We start from the raw sequence: 15891 nt of genomic DNA, 5'->3' as shown, positions 1-15891 counted from the left end.
CAGCTAACATTTTTTAGATTACTAAGTTAGTTTAGCAGCCAGCTATCTAAACTTGTTATCATGGTCGAAGTACCGGCCGGGGGGGCATTCATTTTGTAGCACTGCCTACAGTCAAATTACCTAGTGGCCTCATGGGTGGAATGTTATTCATATTTTTTCTTAATTAACAAACATTATACATTTTGAAAAAATGTTTTGTTATATTTCAGTCTTCTGTGATGTATATAAAGTGTAATATTAGGATGCAAACTCAAAATGGAATACATTTCATCTCTATACCTCACATGGTACGGCTGTCTTAATTTCTTTAAGCCCATAACCGTGTGTCTGCGGTGTATACTTTTGTTTCAAAGTAGATTTAAGTCTTCCAAGAAACACTCTGTGTGACCCTGAGTTAGCACAATGCAGTAAAAGGTCAAATACAATTATATCATATTAAAAACTGCAAGCATTTCTCTCCGGCCGATGGAAAAATGTGTAGATTTGCAGGAAATGATATCTACCCTGTCAAGAGGGGGGACACTAAAATGATTTACTCTATAAGCTTCAATGTGAGATCCTAAACCTAGCATGAAAGTGCATCCTTGTAGCTGTGTGGGCTAATATAGTCTAAATGTTTGCCTTGGGGTGAAAGTTGAGCAAATGTAAGTGTTTTCTTTGCATTATCGCTGGGATATGAGGTGAAAACAGAGCCTGGCCTAAGTTAAGTGTTTTAAAAAAGTACAAAGTGCTAGTCAGGTATTAAGCCAGTGTTAAATATGCTTTATATTATTAAAACACAAAAAAAATGATTGTGTGATTGTGCTGATTTGTGTTTGGGAAATAAAGATAGACAGTGTTTTACAACAGTAGTGGTAATATTTAATTCAGTACAGAAATAGGCAGCTTAACTTACCTTACCCGCTTAACTGTAATATTGAATGATTCTGATTATTTCCAGGGATGCACAACATCCTGAAATATATGTAGATATCTTTGTTAGAAAGACTACAATATTTCCCTAAACAGGGTAATGCTGAATGTAAAAAAATGGCTCAACTTAGCATACTCTCCCCAATCATTAAGTATTTCAATGTCCTTGATGATGAAGACCATGGGTAATTAAAGTACTATGGGCACTGCAGTAATAAACACCATGTGAAAATGTACTGTACGTTAAAAAAAAACAATCTGAAATGTCTGTGTGGAGTTACACATGACATGGCGAAGTTCACCTTGTTCTCTTCCACATGGACCCACGCTCGCTCACTCTATTTTCTTTTAACTGTTTTCGTTACGGTTCTTTCTTCTCTCACTTGGTTTTATGTTATTTTAATGCCCTCTTCTTGCCATTATGCAACTGTTCCATCTGTACCTTCATCCTCACTGATTGAGACCCCACTGTTCCCAGCCTAGTGTGTCTGAATCTCTGGAGTGTCCAGTTAGTACCCCCTGCTGCACAAGTACTATCCTCTCCTCCCCTAGCTTCTGGCTCTCCATGTCCCCAGACTCCTGCTCCCTGTAGAGGGGTCCCCAGCCCTGACTCTGTGGTAGTGTTGAGCACAGTCACCCTGGAGGCTGCATGGAGAGCCACAGACCCGGCCCTGCCTCTCTTTCCTGCAGAGGTGTTGCCAGTGGTGTAGTGGTTGAAGAGCCGGTGGGGAGTTCGGACAGTGTGGCCACAGGCAGGCCAGCCACAGTGAGAGGCGGACCCACTGGGGATGTGGTGATGCGGGATAAGACAATGGACGATTGTGTGGTCTGGTTCTGAGGTTGGGTGGTGGAAGAGCTAGAGCAATACAGCTGCGGGCACTTTGAGGGGGTGGCCTTGGAGAAGCTGCCCACGTAGAGGTGACCAGGGCTGGGTGGGGGCTCATCCTGCCTCGGCTTCCTCTGGTCCTCCAACTGGTCCTCCAGCACTGAGGAAGAATACATGGTTGTACTGGTATAACATCGGGCAATGAACACTGAACTAAGAAACACGGCTCTGCGTCCTATCCTGTGCCCCCTACCCTCGTGCCTTGAACCTTGCGCGCTTTCAGTGGATACAGCTGGAGAACTGCAAGGCAATCCCATTGTGCGCCACTTGGGAGCCATGACCAATATATATTGTCCTGCTAACAACAGGGTTAAAAATACAACTGTGAGAATATCCAACGGGCTTTTATATAATTGTAAATTAATAATAATCACTTTGTTTAAAAATTATCAATATTTTGGAGATTATTTAGTTTTCAAATAACGTAAAATGAGCGATGAAAAAGGCCATTCTTGAACATGGGGTTAGACATTGTTGCTCATTTCTAAATAATAAAGCCAGTTTGTTATTTAGAATGATTTATTACTGTTTTTAAAGGGAGAGAAACCAAAAACCTACAGTTATCTCATGGGTCGCCCAGTCGAGGCCAGCACGGGTATTGAACCAGCATCTGTAGCAACACAGCTTGCACTGTTTGCACTGCAGTGTCTGAGACCGTTGCACCACTCAGGCGCTGTACAACGAGACCGGTCGGGAGTGGCCTACAGAACTACAGTAAGAGCAAATTAATCCTAACAAAATAAAATAATAAAAACGTTAGTGTAACAACAGTTTTAGTAAGTAATACTGAAGTCGTGCACAATTATCCGTTTCTATTTAGGTTCATGTCTCCCATTCATTGTCAGTTAGAGACACAGTAGGACTCAAAAACATAATCAGTGCTCTAACTCCCCCCTTGCGCTGGTCTGGAGCAATGAAGTGGTGACGCAGGGTACTGTACTGAACCACAAATTACCGCTATGTACCGCAGCATAATAGCAAAACTTTTAGTGGATCAACCACTGTATTTTTGCCATTCCAAGCTCACATCCAAGCTTACATTCTCTCACCATTAAGAGCACTGTGGACCTGCTGCTGGTTGTCATCAGTCTCACTGGGTCTCAGGTCCAGAACCCTCCTCACTGAGTCCAGCAGTCTAAACATCTCAGAAAGGGAGTTCAGCACAACAGCATCTGACAACAAAACACATTACAGTTACAACAAATAGACAGACAATTCAAATAAATCAGTCCAACAAATTAACCAATCCCCAATTATATATTTTTTCTACGAAACCCTTGCCATCCACCTCCCTCTATATAAACCTGCTAAATACACTGAGTACAGGTGCTCAACAGTTTCCCGTGTGTATCAAGAATGGTCCACAACCCAAAGGACTGCCAGCTAACTTGACACAACTGTGGGAAGCATTGGCATCAACATGTGCCAGCATCCCTGTGGAACACTTTCGACACCTTGTAGAGTGCATGCCCGACAAATTGAGGCTGTTCTGAGGGCAAAAGGGGGGGTGAAACTCAATATTAGGAAGGTGTTCTTAATGATTTGTACACTCAGTGTACATGTTACCCACAGAACATTACATTTTTTAACTCTCTGATATTTCATACATGTAAGTATTACGTAAGTATTTGTGGGAAGCTGTCACCCAGTGTGTAAGCCCACCGGCCTCTTACAGAATGGCCTTATCACTGAGGACCTCCACTCCTCTCAACATGGCTACCAGTTCTGTGCGGAAACTGGATAACATCTCCCCCATCAGGCCTACATCTGCTATGCCTCTCCAAAAGCTTAGACTGCCATCTACAGGCAAGAGGCGTGGCATGATTAGGAAAGAGGAATTGTGTGTGTGTGTGTGTGTATGTCAAGATGTCAGATATGACCAGGATGCATTTTTAGTCATCAAAGTGACTTTCATTAGTACTGTAAGTCCCTAAGAGTGTGTGTATGTGTGTGTATTTGCATGCGTGCGTGAGTGTGTGCCACCATGCGTGCGTGAGTGTGGGTGTTTATACAGTATGTGTGTGTGAACGTGTGTGCGTATGCGTGTGCCTATTTACGTGCGTTTACATTAAGATAACTATCAATTTATAAATCCCTGTTGTTGCTATGCTGACCAGGGATAATATCGGCACTTTCCCTCTTGACATGTCCATTGGCTGTGCTGATGATGGGAGGAGCTGGCCCAGGGCTCCACTCCACTGTAGTGCAAGCCTTCTCTAGCCTCTCATCTGGCATTGCTTCATGGCCTCCATCTACTATACAGAGAGCCACCAACACATACCAAATCACTCCACCCACATCTCATGTCATCACTCATATCACTAGCTCAAATTCTGATACAGTTCTGTTGTAGACATTTGGTTGTAAGCATGGGAACAACTGTATGACTCTGCAAGTGCCTTCATTAACACAGGGTTTTCTATCCAAGTTCTACGTGCTGCTGAGGGGACCAGAGGCCCCTAAATCTAATTGTTTCTTACTTCTAGATTCCAATCACTGCTCTGTGCAGTGATAAAACAGGTGCCACTCCAAAGACTGCTGAGGGCAATTATTCATTGATGTTTTGATGTAGTCCATTTCAAAATATGAGTGGTGCAGTTTATGAAGGTGAAGTGTAGTTTGTGCAGGGATATAATAACAGCAGTTTAATAAATGGCAGCAGCCAAGGGATATGATATATGAAGTTGGAAGTTACGTTACTGATTACAATTGGACAGGTAACTAGTAACTGTAACAGATTACATTTAGAAAATAACCTACACAACCCTGGTTAGTACACTGTAGTTAATCTCATCACCAAAAATTACCAATGAGAGACTACACTGTCTGCTACTTATGTACAGTTGAAGTCGGAAGTTTACATACAGTTATGTTGGAGTCATTAAAACTTGTTTTTCAACCACTCCACAAATTTCTTGTTAACAAACTATAGTGTTGGCAAGTCAGTTAGGACATATACTTTGTGCATGACACAGCATTTTTCCCCAAAAATTTTACAGACAGATTATTTCACTGTATCAATTCCAGTGGGTCAGAAGTTTACATACACCAAGTTGACTGTGCCTTTAAACAGCTTGGAAAATTCCAGAAAATTATGTCATGGCTTTAGAAGCTTTTGATAGGCTAATTGACATCATTTGAGTCAATTTTAGTCAACCTGTGGATGTATTTCAAGGCCTACCTTCAAACTCAGTGCCTCTTCGCTTGACACCATTGGAAAAATCAGCTAAGACCTCCACAAGCCTGGTTCATCCTTGGGAGCAATTTCCAAATGCCTGAAGGTACCACGTTCATCTGTACAAACAAGTACGCAAGTATAAACACCATGGGACCACGCAGCCGTCATACCGCTCAGAAAGGAGACGCGTTCTGTCGCCTAGAGATGAACGTACTTTGGTGCAAAAAGTGCAAATGAATCCCAGAACAACAGCAAAGGACCTTGTGAAGATGCTGGAGGAAACAGGTACAAAAGTATCTATATCCACAGTAAAACAAGTCCTATATCTACATAACCTAAAAGGCCGCTCAGCAAGGAAGAAGCCACTGCTCCAAAACCGCCATAAAAAAAGCCAGACTACAGTTTGCAACTGCACATGGGGACATGTCCTCTGGTCTGATGAAACAAAAATAGAACTGTTTGGCCATAATGACCATCGTTATGTTTGGAGGAAAAAGGGGGATGCTTGCAAGCCGAAGAACACCATCCCAACCGTGAAGCACAGGAGTGGCGGCATCATGTTGTGGGGGCAGGACGGACTGGTGCACTTCACAAAATCGATGGATCATGAGGAATACAATTTTTGTGGATATATTGAAGCAACATCTCAAGACATCAGTTTAAAGGTATGTAAACTTCCGACTTCAGCTGCATATAATTATGGTGTAGTTTAATTTAATTTGTTGTCTTTTATAAGAAAAAAGCTGCACACATGAAAAAGTATTCCTTACCCAATGGTATTTTTGCACTTTGCTCACTGTTTCTTTTTTACTTTTCCAGAGGCATAAAAGTTGGTTTAATTTATATGAAAGTCTACTGAAGTAAGATGTTGTCCTCATGTTTCTTGGCTATTTACACTGTTTTGTTCACAGCTAGGTTGTTTTTCTATGTTTAAGTTTCAACTGTTAGGGAAGAGAAGACAACGTTTCAACTAGTCAGACTCAATCTCACAGGCACAAATATGACTGGAGTCGTGCTACCATGTAACCTCCCGCCCTTAAAGGGTCAGGCGAACATTTGTCTCATCTATGATATTTGGTTAAAAGACTCGGGTCACAGAAACATTTAATAAATGTATTACTAGTAAGAAGTAATGTGGTTACTGTTATATACCACATTACTTCTTACTAGTAATACATTTACTGTTATATACCACATTACTTCTTACTAGTAATACATTTATTGTTTTAGAAACAATACAAAGCATGCTCATCTGTTTTTTTGTGTTTTGATGGTGTAATTTTAGCAACAACAAAAAATATTTTGGCTGGTAGAAAATCTGAGTGGCTGGTATATATTTTTTTATCTACCTGCCACAATGGCTGGTGGACCAAAAATACAATTGTATGCCCTGCTCCCCTTCCTTGCCAAGACTGGAATGGACTGCTCTCTCCCAATTCCAAACCCACCTGCTAATCGAGCCCTTCCAGTCTGGTTTCCGCCTCCTCCGCAGTGCTGAAACTGCACTCCTCAAAGTTGTCAATGACCTCCTCACCTCTGCTGATGCCGGTGCCCATCCTGATTCTTCTCCATCTAAGTTCCCGCTTTTGACACAGTGAGCCATCAGATCCTCCTCACCAGGCGACAATCATACCTCACACCTCATACCTCTGCAATAAAAACATGGATGCAACAAACCTTAAAATGGAACTCCTCATGATAGCCACCAAATCTACCCTCACCAAAGCTGGCAACCTCACCATTGACGACACCACTGTCTCTCCCTCCTCTCACGCAGGTAACCTTGACGTCAGCCTGGACTCTACCCTCTTCCACCTCTGCAACATTGCCAAAGTCAAGACCTCCCTCTCCCGTGGGGGATTAAGTGCCTTGCTCAAGGGCAGAACGATAGGCAGTGGCCCATAGGATTAGAACTGGCTCGCCTCTATCCGCTAGGCTACCTGCCGCACCAACCTACAAGCTCACTCCGTTCCACCACAGCAGGCCACCTTGACATCCCCAGGTCCAAGCTCCAGAGCTTTGGCGACAGGGCCTTTTCCAGGGTTGCTCCTAGGCTCTGGAACTCCCTCCCTCCAGCCATCCGTGAATCTGAGTGCATCACAGTCTTTCAGTCCCACCTCATCTCTCTCTCTCTCTCTTTCAACAAGCAAACAGCTTTTCTCCATGGGCTGCTCATTTTTCCCCTTCGCTTAGTCAGTCTCACAATTGCAGTATAAACATTCCTTTCTTTGGTCTGTGGAGCCCGCTCTAAAAGAGACCCTTTAATAGGTGCTGGATAAAGGGCACTCATGCCAGGGAAGCACAGCCTCCCCCTCCTTCCCACAGATGAGGGGGCCAGTGATAAACAAGACAGAGGGTCAGTCGCTAAGACAATTATAGGCATCTCAAATTAAAATAGCTCCTTCTCGAAGGTTGGGTACGGGATAGGCCTCCCCTATCAGCCCTCATCCCAGCCACAGAGCTCTTGTAGGGGCTCAACAATGCCCATGATATGATCCCTACTGAGTATGAGGGAGGCTCTTTCAAGACATGGCTGGAGAGAGTACAGGGCAACACTTGAATTTGAATGTATTTTTGCCCTTATGAGCTCTAATGTCATAACAACATACCCCAGTACTGTAAAAAAAACATTTAACCTTCATTTAACTAGGCAAGTCAGTTCAGAACAAATTTTATTTACAATGAAGGCCTACACCAGCCAAATCCAGACAACGCTGGGCCAATTGTGCGTCGCCCCATGGGACTCCGAATCACGGCCGATTGTGATACAGCCTGGATTCGAAGCAGGGTATCTGTGACGCCTCAAGCACTGAGATGCCTTAGACCACTGTGCCACTTGGGAGCCCAAGCCCCTGTGTGTACAGTACTGGGGTATGTTGTCATGACAATCCTTAACCCCCGTTACCCTTTCTGAAATTAAGGATGTCACATTTAAACTGTACTTCAGCTATATGTTTCTGGTGCTTCATAGAACTATAAATAATATGTGAGCACTAGGACACATTCATGTTTGTTGTGTTTGATTGCCTAAACTATGCTGAGCCAGATGTGATGGCTGGGGGTCAGAAGCTTGGCTCCACCGTCCCCTTCACTGTCAAGTCACTATGATACCCCTGGAAAGCTCCTTAGAGCACACTGAGGCCCTGCCCCTGGAGCCCAAGTATGCCACCCCATTCAGTGACCAGCCCCCAGATCCCAATCTGGCAACTCCACAGGGGACACTACACAACAACAAACATGTACTGCCTATGGTTTCAACAGGGACAAGGACCACAATAACCCAGGCCCAGTATGACTGCCCCTCTCAAAGAGAGTTGCCCAATGGCTATTGCACTACATCTCTCCATGCCAATGGCCCACACCTGGCCAGTGTGGTCTACACATATGAGGAGCCTTTCTGAATACAGCAAGCTCAACCAGTATTGCTGAAGTGTTACATACTGCACGCTATAAATGTAATGGTAATTTCCCATTGAGCTGAAACGTGCAGCATTTACTGTGAATGCAGTCTCCACTAACACAGAAACATTATCTTTAAATGTAAATCTCACTGTAACACTGAATTTCAGCAATATGGATTGAATAGAGCCCAACCTGGTACACACAGCCATACTCTTTTAATTGGCTGTGTGTACCAGAATGCACTTGGTGGCACCATTGGCTGCTCTGTGCCTTGCACTCCCAACCCTTGGGTCACCATAATGGGCAAAGCAGGGACCATTCATGACCAGTACCGTCCAACATTGATGACCTGTTATTTACAAGAAAATGTGTCTCTCTTTGCATTGAATGGCTATAGGCTATATATAGATTCCAATATTGAATATATTTCGTAAATAAAACAGCACAAAAAGTTAAATATAAATGTCAAAGTTTAACATATTTGAAAGCTGAAATGCTAATTGAAGTGTCATATGAACTTGTTATACAGTTTAAATCTTTGTTTACAAGAGCTGTACAAAAAAATAGCATGTATTAGAAACAGCAATATGACTGTCTGATTAGGGTATTATATTGTATCAAGTTGTGACTCATCTGTTTAGATAATGTTTACCATCTTTCCTTTTTTTATATTTTTTGAAAGAATTTATGAGAACTTCATGTTCACAGAGTGAACTGAATGACACTGAAATGTGAATATATTTGTACAGGGGAAAAAATTGTGACGAATAGTTATTTCTATTACATTTAACAATTTTATTTGGGCCTCAAATGTTGGTGTACAGAGCTAAAAGTGTGTTGTGGTTAAATAAAACTGACACAAAAGTGCTTTGTTGACATCAAGCGGTAAAGAAAATGTGTGAAAACATAAAACCAAACATTTTTATTTAGTATTAAATTATGTTATGCCCAAATTTACCCATACACAATCACACTGACCAGTTGTGGGTTATTGACTAGGCTACACGTGATATCAGTTTTTGGGGATTGCGTTCACACTTATTTAACCAAGATACATTTTTTTTATTTTCCATCAACTCATCTTCAAAACACTCTCCTGCAACCCGCCTCACCAATTTATATTTATAAAAAAGTATTATTTACCTCAAATCTGTAATCCTCCAAGAAGCTAGCCAGAAACTCCAAGAAGCTAGCCAGGAGCTAGCCAGAAGCTAGCCCAGAAGCTAATCCAGAAGCAAGTTCAGAAGCTAGTTAGCTTCTTTACTGGCAAATCGTTAGTATTCAGCTAACCTGTTAACCTTAGACTGTAAACTCTCCTTCCAGACCCATATCAAGCATCTCCAATCCAAAGTTAAATCAGAATTGGCTTCCTATTTCGCAACAAAGCATCCTTCACTCATGCTGCCAAACATACCCTTGTAAAACTGACCATCCTACCAATCCTCGACTTTGGCGATGTCATTTACAAAATAGCCTCCAATACCCTACTCAACAAATTGGATGCAGTCTATTACAGTGCAATCCGTTTTGTCACCAAAGCACCATATACTACCCACCATTGCGACCTGTACGCTCTCGTTGGCTGGCCCTCGCTTCATACTCGTCGCCAAACCCACTGGCTCCATGTCATCTACAAGACCCTGCTAGGTAAAGTCCCCCCTTATCTCAGCTCGCTGGTCACCATAGCATCTCCCACCTGTAGCACACACTCCAGCAGGTATATCTCTCTAGTCACCCCCAAAACCAATTCTTTCTTTGGCCGCCTCTCCTTCCAGTTCTCTGCTGCCAATGACTGGAACGAACTACAAAAATCTCTGAAACTGGAAACACTTATCTCCCTCACTAGCTTTAAGCACCAACTGTCAGAGCAGCTCACAGATTACTGCACCTGTACATAGCCCACCTATAATTTAGCCCAAACAACTACCTCTTTCACAACTGTATTTTATTTATTTATTTATTTTGCTCCTTTGCACCCCATTATTTTTATTTCTACCTTGCACATTCTTCCATTGCAAAACTACCATTCCAGTGTTTGACCTGCTATATTGTATTTACTTTGCCACCATTTACCTCCCTTCTCACCTCATTTGCTCACATTGTATATAGACTTGTTTATACTGTATGTTTGTTTTACTCCATGTGTAACTCTGTGTCGTTGTATCTGTCGAACTGCTTTGCTTTATCTTGGCCAGGTCGCAATTGTAAATGAGAACTTGTTCTCAACTTGCCTACCTGGTTAAATAAAGGTGACATTTTTTATATTTTTTATAAACAGACCTTTTGCACAACATAGCAACGCCCACTTCCACTCACCTTCCTACCCGATACATAGCTTCCTGTCCTGAACGTATCTTGTCAGTAGTGATGGGCATTCGGCTCCTTCTGCTCAGCTCACCAAAAAAAGCCAGGTCTTTTGGCGCCCAAATGGTTCTTTAAAAAAAAGGTTTTGTATTTTTTCCAAGTCAAACAGTTTGCGACAGTTTGACTATAATTGGTGTTAGAACAATTCTAATTGAATTATTAAATGAAATTGTACTCAACCTTGTTATAACCAGCAGCACATGAGCAGCTTTTATGAGAGATTTGCAATCAGAAATGCAAGCTGCCTAACTTTTAAGGGGCTGATGCGGTTTCTTCTCTCAGTAATTATTTGTCCAGTTTTTGAGAAGACCATCTGAGGGAACGGATGTGGCCACTATGCAGTCTCCCTGTCATGACTTTAGTAAGCCGTGGGTAGACCGAGGCCTTGTTCTTCCACCAGCTCAGAGGATCTGCAGATCTTTGTAGGAGGGCCTCCTCCAAATAGCATCGGACCTCCATTATGGCATCTGCTGAGGGATTTCTTCATGCTGCATCCCCAGTTGCTCTCTCGTCAAACAGCATCCAAACAGCAGAAGTTTGTGGCACTACTGCTGGTGCTTCTGCTCCATCTGCTCCCTCTTCTTCCTGTTGCCTGGGCCAACTGACTGTGGGGCTGTCCCTCCCTGCTGCTGAGGTTATTCTTTGAAGAGCCTCATCAATCGCTCTGGCATCACTGAAGGCTAACTTCTTAAACCTGGGGGCAAGTGCAGTGGTTTCTGATAGCACGTGATTATATTCCATTCTATGGAACTTTTTGTCCATTGATGAACATAGGGTGTCCATCAACTCTTTCACATGTCCTGTGGTTACATTTGCTTCTCTCTGTTGGCTGGATGTGATTCGCTGCAGACCCCCAGATACACAGGAGTATCATTTCTGAGGCTGTCACATAGCTGAAACGAGAGAGAACAGTAACTTATTAGTTCAGGTTCATGTTTTGTCTACTGATACTACATTCTCATCTACTGCTAATATACATATATAATACTGGATTGAATAATGATGTAGTAATAACTGCCCTCTCCACTGATCTCCACAGTGACCTGCTCAAAGGGTTCCAGGACTCTGCACATCTCCTCCACCACCTCCCATTTTCTCTAGGGTCAGAGCATCAACAGGTGCATTGACAGTGGCCAGGGTAGAGATGATGGCATCCTTTGACTCAAGAAACCACTTCAACATATAAAATGTTGAATTCCACCTTGTAGTGCAGTCTTGTTTAGGCCTCAGCTCAGGCATCCCCATCTGGCATTGGGTAGACTTTAGTTTATCATCACCTACTGTGCTCCTGTGGAAGTATTCCACAGCTGCTTTCACTTTGTCCACAGTGGGCTTCATCACCTTCAGAGCATCTCTTACAATCAGGTTGATTGTGTGGGCAAGACATGGATCCATTTTAAAATGTTCATGGCTTTGGTTATGTTAGCTGCATTGTCACTAACACAACAGACCACTTTTCCATCTACTTGCCATTTTCTGGCCACTCTCAACAGTTCCTCTGCCAAGTTCTCTGAGGTGTGTCTGTCGCTGAAATCAAAACAGTCCAGAAGACAGCTAGACATTGAAAAATCTTCAATGAAGTGACATGTAACCGACCTGTAAGAAGTGGTTACCCTTGATGTCCAGCAGTCAGTGGTAAGGCAAACTGCCATAGCTTTTTGGGCTCTTTCCCGCACTGAAGCCTGTGTGCTCTCGTACAGTTGTGGAATGAGTGATTTTAAAAGGGTTTTCCTGCTTGGAATTGTGTACATTGGATTTAGACTATTGCGATAATTTCTAGAACCTCCGTCCTCCACGATCGAAAATGGCTGGAAATCGGTGCCAATAATTTATCCAATGCAATATCAATTTGGCCTTGTTCTGCTACAGACATAGACTTTGGCATAAACTGGTCCATAGAAGACTGCGTTGCTGTGGGTCGCGGAGTAGGCCTACTTGACTGAGTGGATACATCTCCACGTGTGGAGGTGCTGGCTCCAGCACTCTCACTAGCAGATCCGCTAGCTTCACAGTTGGGTGCACAGTTCGCATATGCCGGTGTAGGTTGTGCGTAGAACCGGCTTTACATGAGATTTTGTTTTGACAAATTCTACACTGTGCTCTAACATTGTCTACATTATTAAAATGCATCTAAATGCTACTGTGCTTCCGACTCATTTTCCAGCTGTTGTTTTCACAGCTGTCCTTCCTCTCTCTCCTCGGCTGCTAAGTGTGTGACTGTGAGTAAGTTGGCTCGGCCCTCCCTCACCCATAGTTGGTTCATTGGTTGACACTGCATGTCTGATTGACAGGAACAACAGGTGAGGCTGTTAGTCTGAGCAGACAGTCAGAACGAATGTGTGCGCTTGAGTATTTAGGCCTATATTATAATTTTTTTTGTTTGTTTGTTCTTTGAATTAGTTCATTTAAAATATTTTGATTATTCATATCTTCATTTTTTTGTAAATAGAGTCGGCTCTCTACTTGTCAGCCATACTAGCCTCGAAGTCGCTCATTTTATCATTACCTCAGTATATTAATATAATCATATTTCTATACATTTAAATTCACTTGGGTTGTCTTTTGTCTGTTTAGCTAGCAAACGTTCGCTACCAGTACCTAGCTAACGTTAGTGCTAAGGACGTTAACATTATTCGTTGGTACGGCATCTTTATTGGAAGTTAGGAATTTAAGAAGATTTCATTGAACCTTCTAGTGGGCTTCGACGTCTAAAAAAGGGAGCAGTACCTTTGCTATTCCAGTGGAATATTACCATGTCCAAGAGATCCTCATGTCACTGATGGGAAGCATCAACTGCATCTGGGCTGTGGCTTGCCTTCTCACAAAACTACCAGTGAAGGCCTCTTGTGAAGGCATGGGCCAAGGGGCAATGAGCTACTACCGCAATGCATCTATCCTTTTTTAGCTGTGACCATCCACATTGTCTAACACCCTGTAGTCCCTTTATTGATAATAAATACCTCTGCTTATACTTCAAACAAAATGTTATAAATAGTTTTTATTTACAGTGATGAGAACAGAAACATTTTACGGAATTATTTTAAATTATTAATGAATTGCACAGACAGATGTTGGTTTGTTTCTCTTTCATGAATTGAAAGATAAAGGAGCCTGTCCCTTGTTATTTAGTCTTTCCTGCCTAATAACTTTTGCATGTACACATAAGTAGTGCCAGTAACCCTTCCCTAATTAGTGAGAACACCACTGGGTCTCTATGTATTCTCTCACCTGAAGAGACTATGTGAAGCTGGTCTTCTTCATTGAGCACAAGTACAGCCTTGAAAGTTGCTCTCTAGTCTGTAGCCACCCAGGGGCAGTAAAGGGAATGGTGGTGTCTCCTTATAGTGAACTATGGTCACGTTGTGATTGGAGGCTGCTGGTAAGACAGGAGGCTCCCCACCTGTTCCTTTCCAAAATGGGAGTCAACTAAAAGCTTTTCAGCAGACATCCCCATGCTGCAGATCAATGGCTTGGATAGAGGGTCAAAGTTCTTGTATGCCTCTTCTATCTGGAGAACTGAGAGGTCAGGGAGCATTCCAAAAAGGGCGCTGTAGAGTGTACTTCCGCAAAGCAGCCGCTGTGGTTAGCCAATCTAAACAATGTACTTGAAACCACCTGAAATTAAATAATTTTATATAGTCTAAGTTTAATAGGATATGACCAGCTACTACCTACTATACTGGTTATTAGGGAATACTCACCTAATCCCTCCTTCTGTCATGTGCTTTTTGGTGGGCTTGGTGATGGTCATTTTGCCTATGGGCCCAGGTTGCAGACCCTGTAAAAAGACAGTGCCGGGGCACTATTTTAAATCTAATCATGAGACGATTTAAGTTTTCATTAAATCATTTATTAGCATTATGGTGGGATTATAACCATATGATTTTGATATGTGGTATAGCTATTAAAACATACCATAGTCCTTGGCTTACGCCACTGCTGCTCGGCCTCTGTGCAGCTATGCACAGGTGGGACGACTGGTGTTCCCATCTTAGTGTGCAGACTGGAATAGTAATGCAACTGTGTGGTGATGTTGTGTCATTGTTACTGGCTCACAGGGATTCAGTACAACCCACGTGGGGATATAAAATCACTCAACATGTGTCACGACTAGCAAACAGAAATGACTGGCGCAACATGCAACAGCCAATAAATTCATTACAGCAATACGGATTTAAACTTTTCTATTAAGGGTATATGTCCTTGTTTAAATGTAATCTAATGTGTCTTAACATAACAGAGCTTACATAAACAGCAAGGAAGAGAAATGAACAATTACTACACTAAGAACGGTTTCATCGACATGGGTTAAACCTAGTCCTAGACTAAGCAATGCCTCTTAATGCAGATCTCCATTGACAGGAACTTCTTAGTCTAAGACTAGGCTTCATCTCTGACTGTGTAACCTGCATATAGTGTGTCACAAACACCTGACTTTTCACCCTACACTCAAACTGTGTGTGGTTTCTCATTTTTCCTCCTGGACCTGTAGCAGCAAACCCTTATGCTGACCTCTCCTGTCACATTGGCCCAGTTCGAAGCTGTTTGGAATCAAAAGAAAGAGCAATCATAATGTTAGCTAACTACTGCAAAAGGCATGTCTTAAACTACGTTACAGCTTTGAGTAAACGTCCTTGTCTGATCTGATAGGCAACTTGGCTATACTTACCTTCATAGTTGAAAAGGTAACTGGACACAAAGTTTGAATCCTTGTTTTGAACTTGGAGTTCGGTGCTTTGCTACTTGTCTTGCTTGGCCAGACGATGTACATCCGTCAATGGCAGCTCTTACAAGCGTCCGGAGTAAAACAGTGCCATGATTGGTAGGGGAGGGAGGCGTTGGCTAATTGCTAGCCACCTTACTAGTTAGAACGTTAATAGCTAGCTAGTGAAGAAACAAAAAAAGACAGCACACAATAATCGAATTACAAAAATCACTAACTGAACGGATAAACATAATTTTCAACAGGAATTATACAAATAAAAAAACACTATAGAAATATGATAATATTAATATACTGAGATAATAATAAAACGAGGGACTTCGAAGCTAGTATGGCTACAATCAGGCTGACAGGACGCGATCGAGACAGGAAGCTATGTATCGGGTCGGAAGTAGAGCGGAAGTGGGCGTTGCTACATTGTGCAAC

General features: G+C 42.5%; 1 protein-coding gene across 10 annotated transcripts; it reads right to left on the bottom strand.

Moving 5' to 3' along the window:
• Window positions 1–838: 838 nt before the first annotated feature.
• On the bottom strand, window positions 839–15863 carry LOC109902243 (glucocorticoid modulatory element-binding protein 1-like). Of its 10 annotated transcripts, none has more exons than XR_004202441.1 (9): window positions 15412–15863; window positions 14658–15283; window positions 14444–14520; window positions 10923–11635; window positions 10695–10811; window positions 6511–6625; window positions 2848–2970; window positions 2357–2507; window positions 839–1898 (listed from the first exon to the last, which is right to left on the bottom strand). XR_004202441.1 is itself a non-coding variant. In XM_031786467.1 (9 exons), the coding sequence occupies exons 7-9, from the start codon at window positions 6530–6532 to the stop codon at window positions 1546–1548; spliced, it is 498 nt and encodes a 165-aa protein (XP_031642327.1). In that variant the 5' UTR covers window positions 6533–6625; window positions 10695–10811; window positions 10923–11635; window positions 14444–14520; window positions 14658–14762; window positions 15190–15283; window positions 15412–15839; the 3' UTR covers window positions 839–1545. The 10 variants fall into 10 exon arrangements, 8 of the variants coding, with proteins under 8 accessions (XP_031642327.1, XP_031642325.1, XP_031642324.1 ...); XM_031786467.1 differs by lacking the exon at window positions 2357–2507 and having other exon boundaries at window positions 14658–14762; window positions 15190–15283; window positions 15412–15839; XR_004202440.1 differs by having other exon boundaries at window positions 10695–11635.
• Between the last annotated feature and the right edge of the window lie 28 nt (window positions 15864–15891).

The sequence above is a fragment of the Oncorhynchus kisutch genome, linkage group LG13 (genome assembly GCF_002021735.2).
Source record: "Oncorhynchus kisutch isolate 150728-3 linkage group LG13, Okis_V2, whole genome shotgun sequence".
Lineage (NCBI taxonomy): Eukaryota > Metazoa > Chordata > Actinopteri > Salmoniformes > Salmonidae > Oncorhynchus > Oncorhynchus kisutch.
This window is presented reverse-complemented; position numbering and strand designations above follow the sequence as displayed.

Coding starts and splice junctions, on each gene's coding strand:
- LOC109902243 (XM_031786465.1), bottom strand. CDS start 6,532: ATGGGCACCGGCATCAGCAGAG. Junction 2,971..6,510: donor GGGCACCGGCATCAGCAGAG/GTGAGGAGGTCA, acceptor TTTTGTTGTCAG/ATGCTGTTGTGCTGAACTCC. Junction 1,899..2,847: donor GGTCCACAGTGCTCTTAATG/GTGAGAGAATGT, acceptor ATTCTTCCTCAG/TGCTGGAGGACCAGTTGGAG.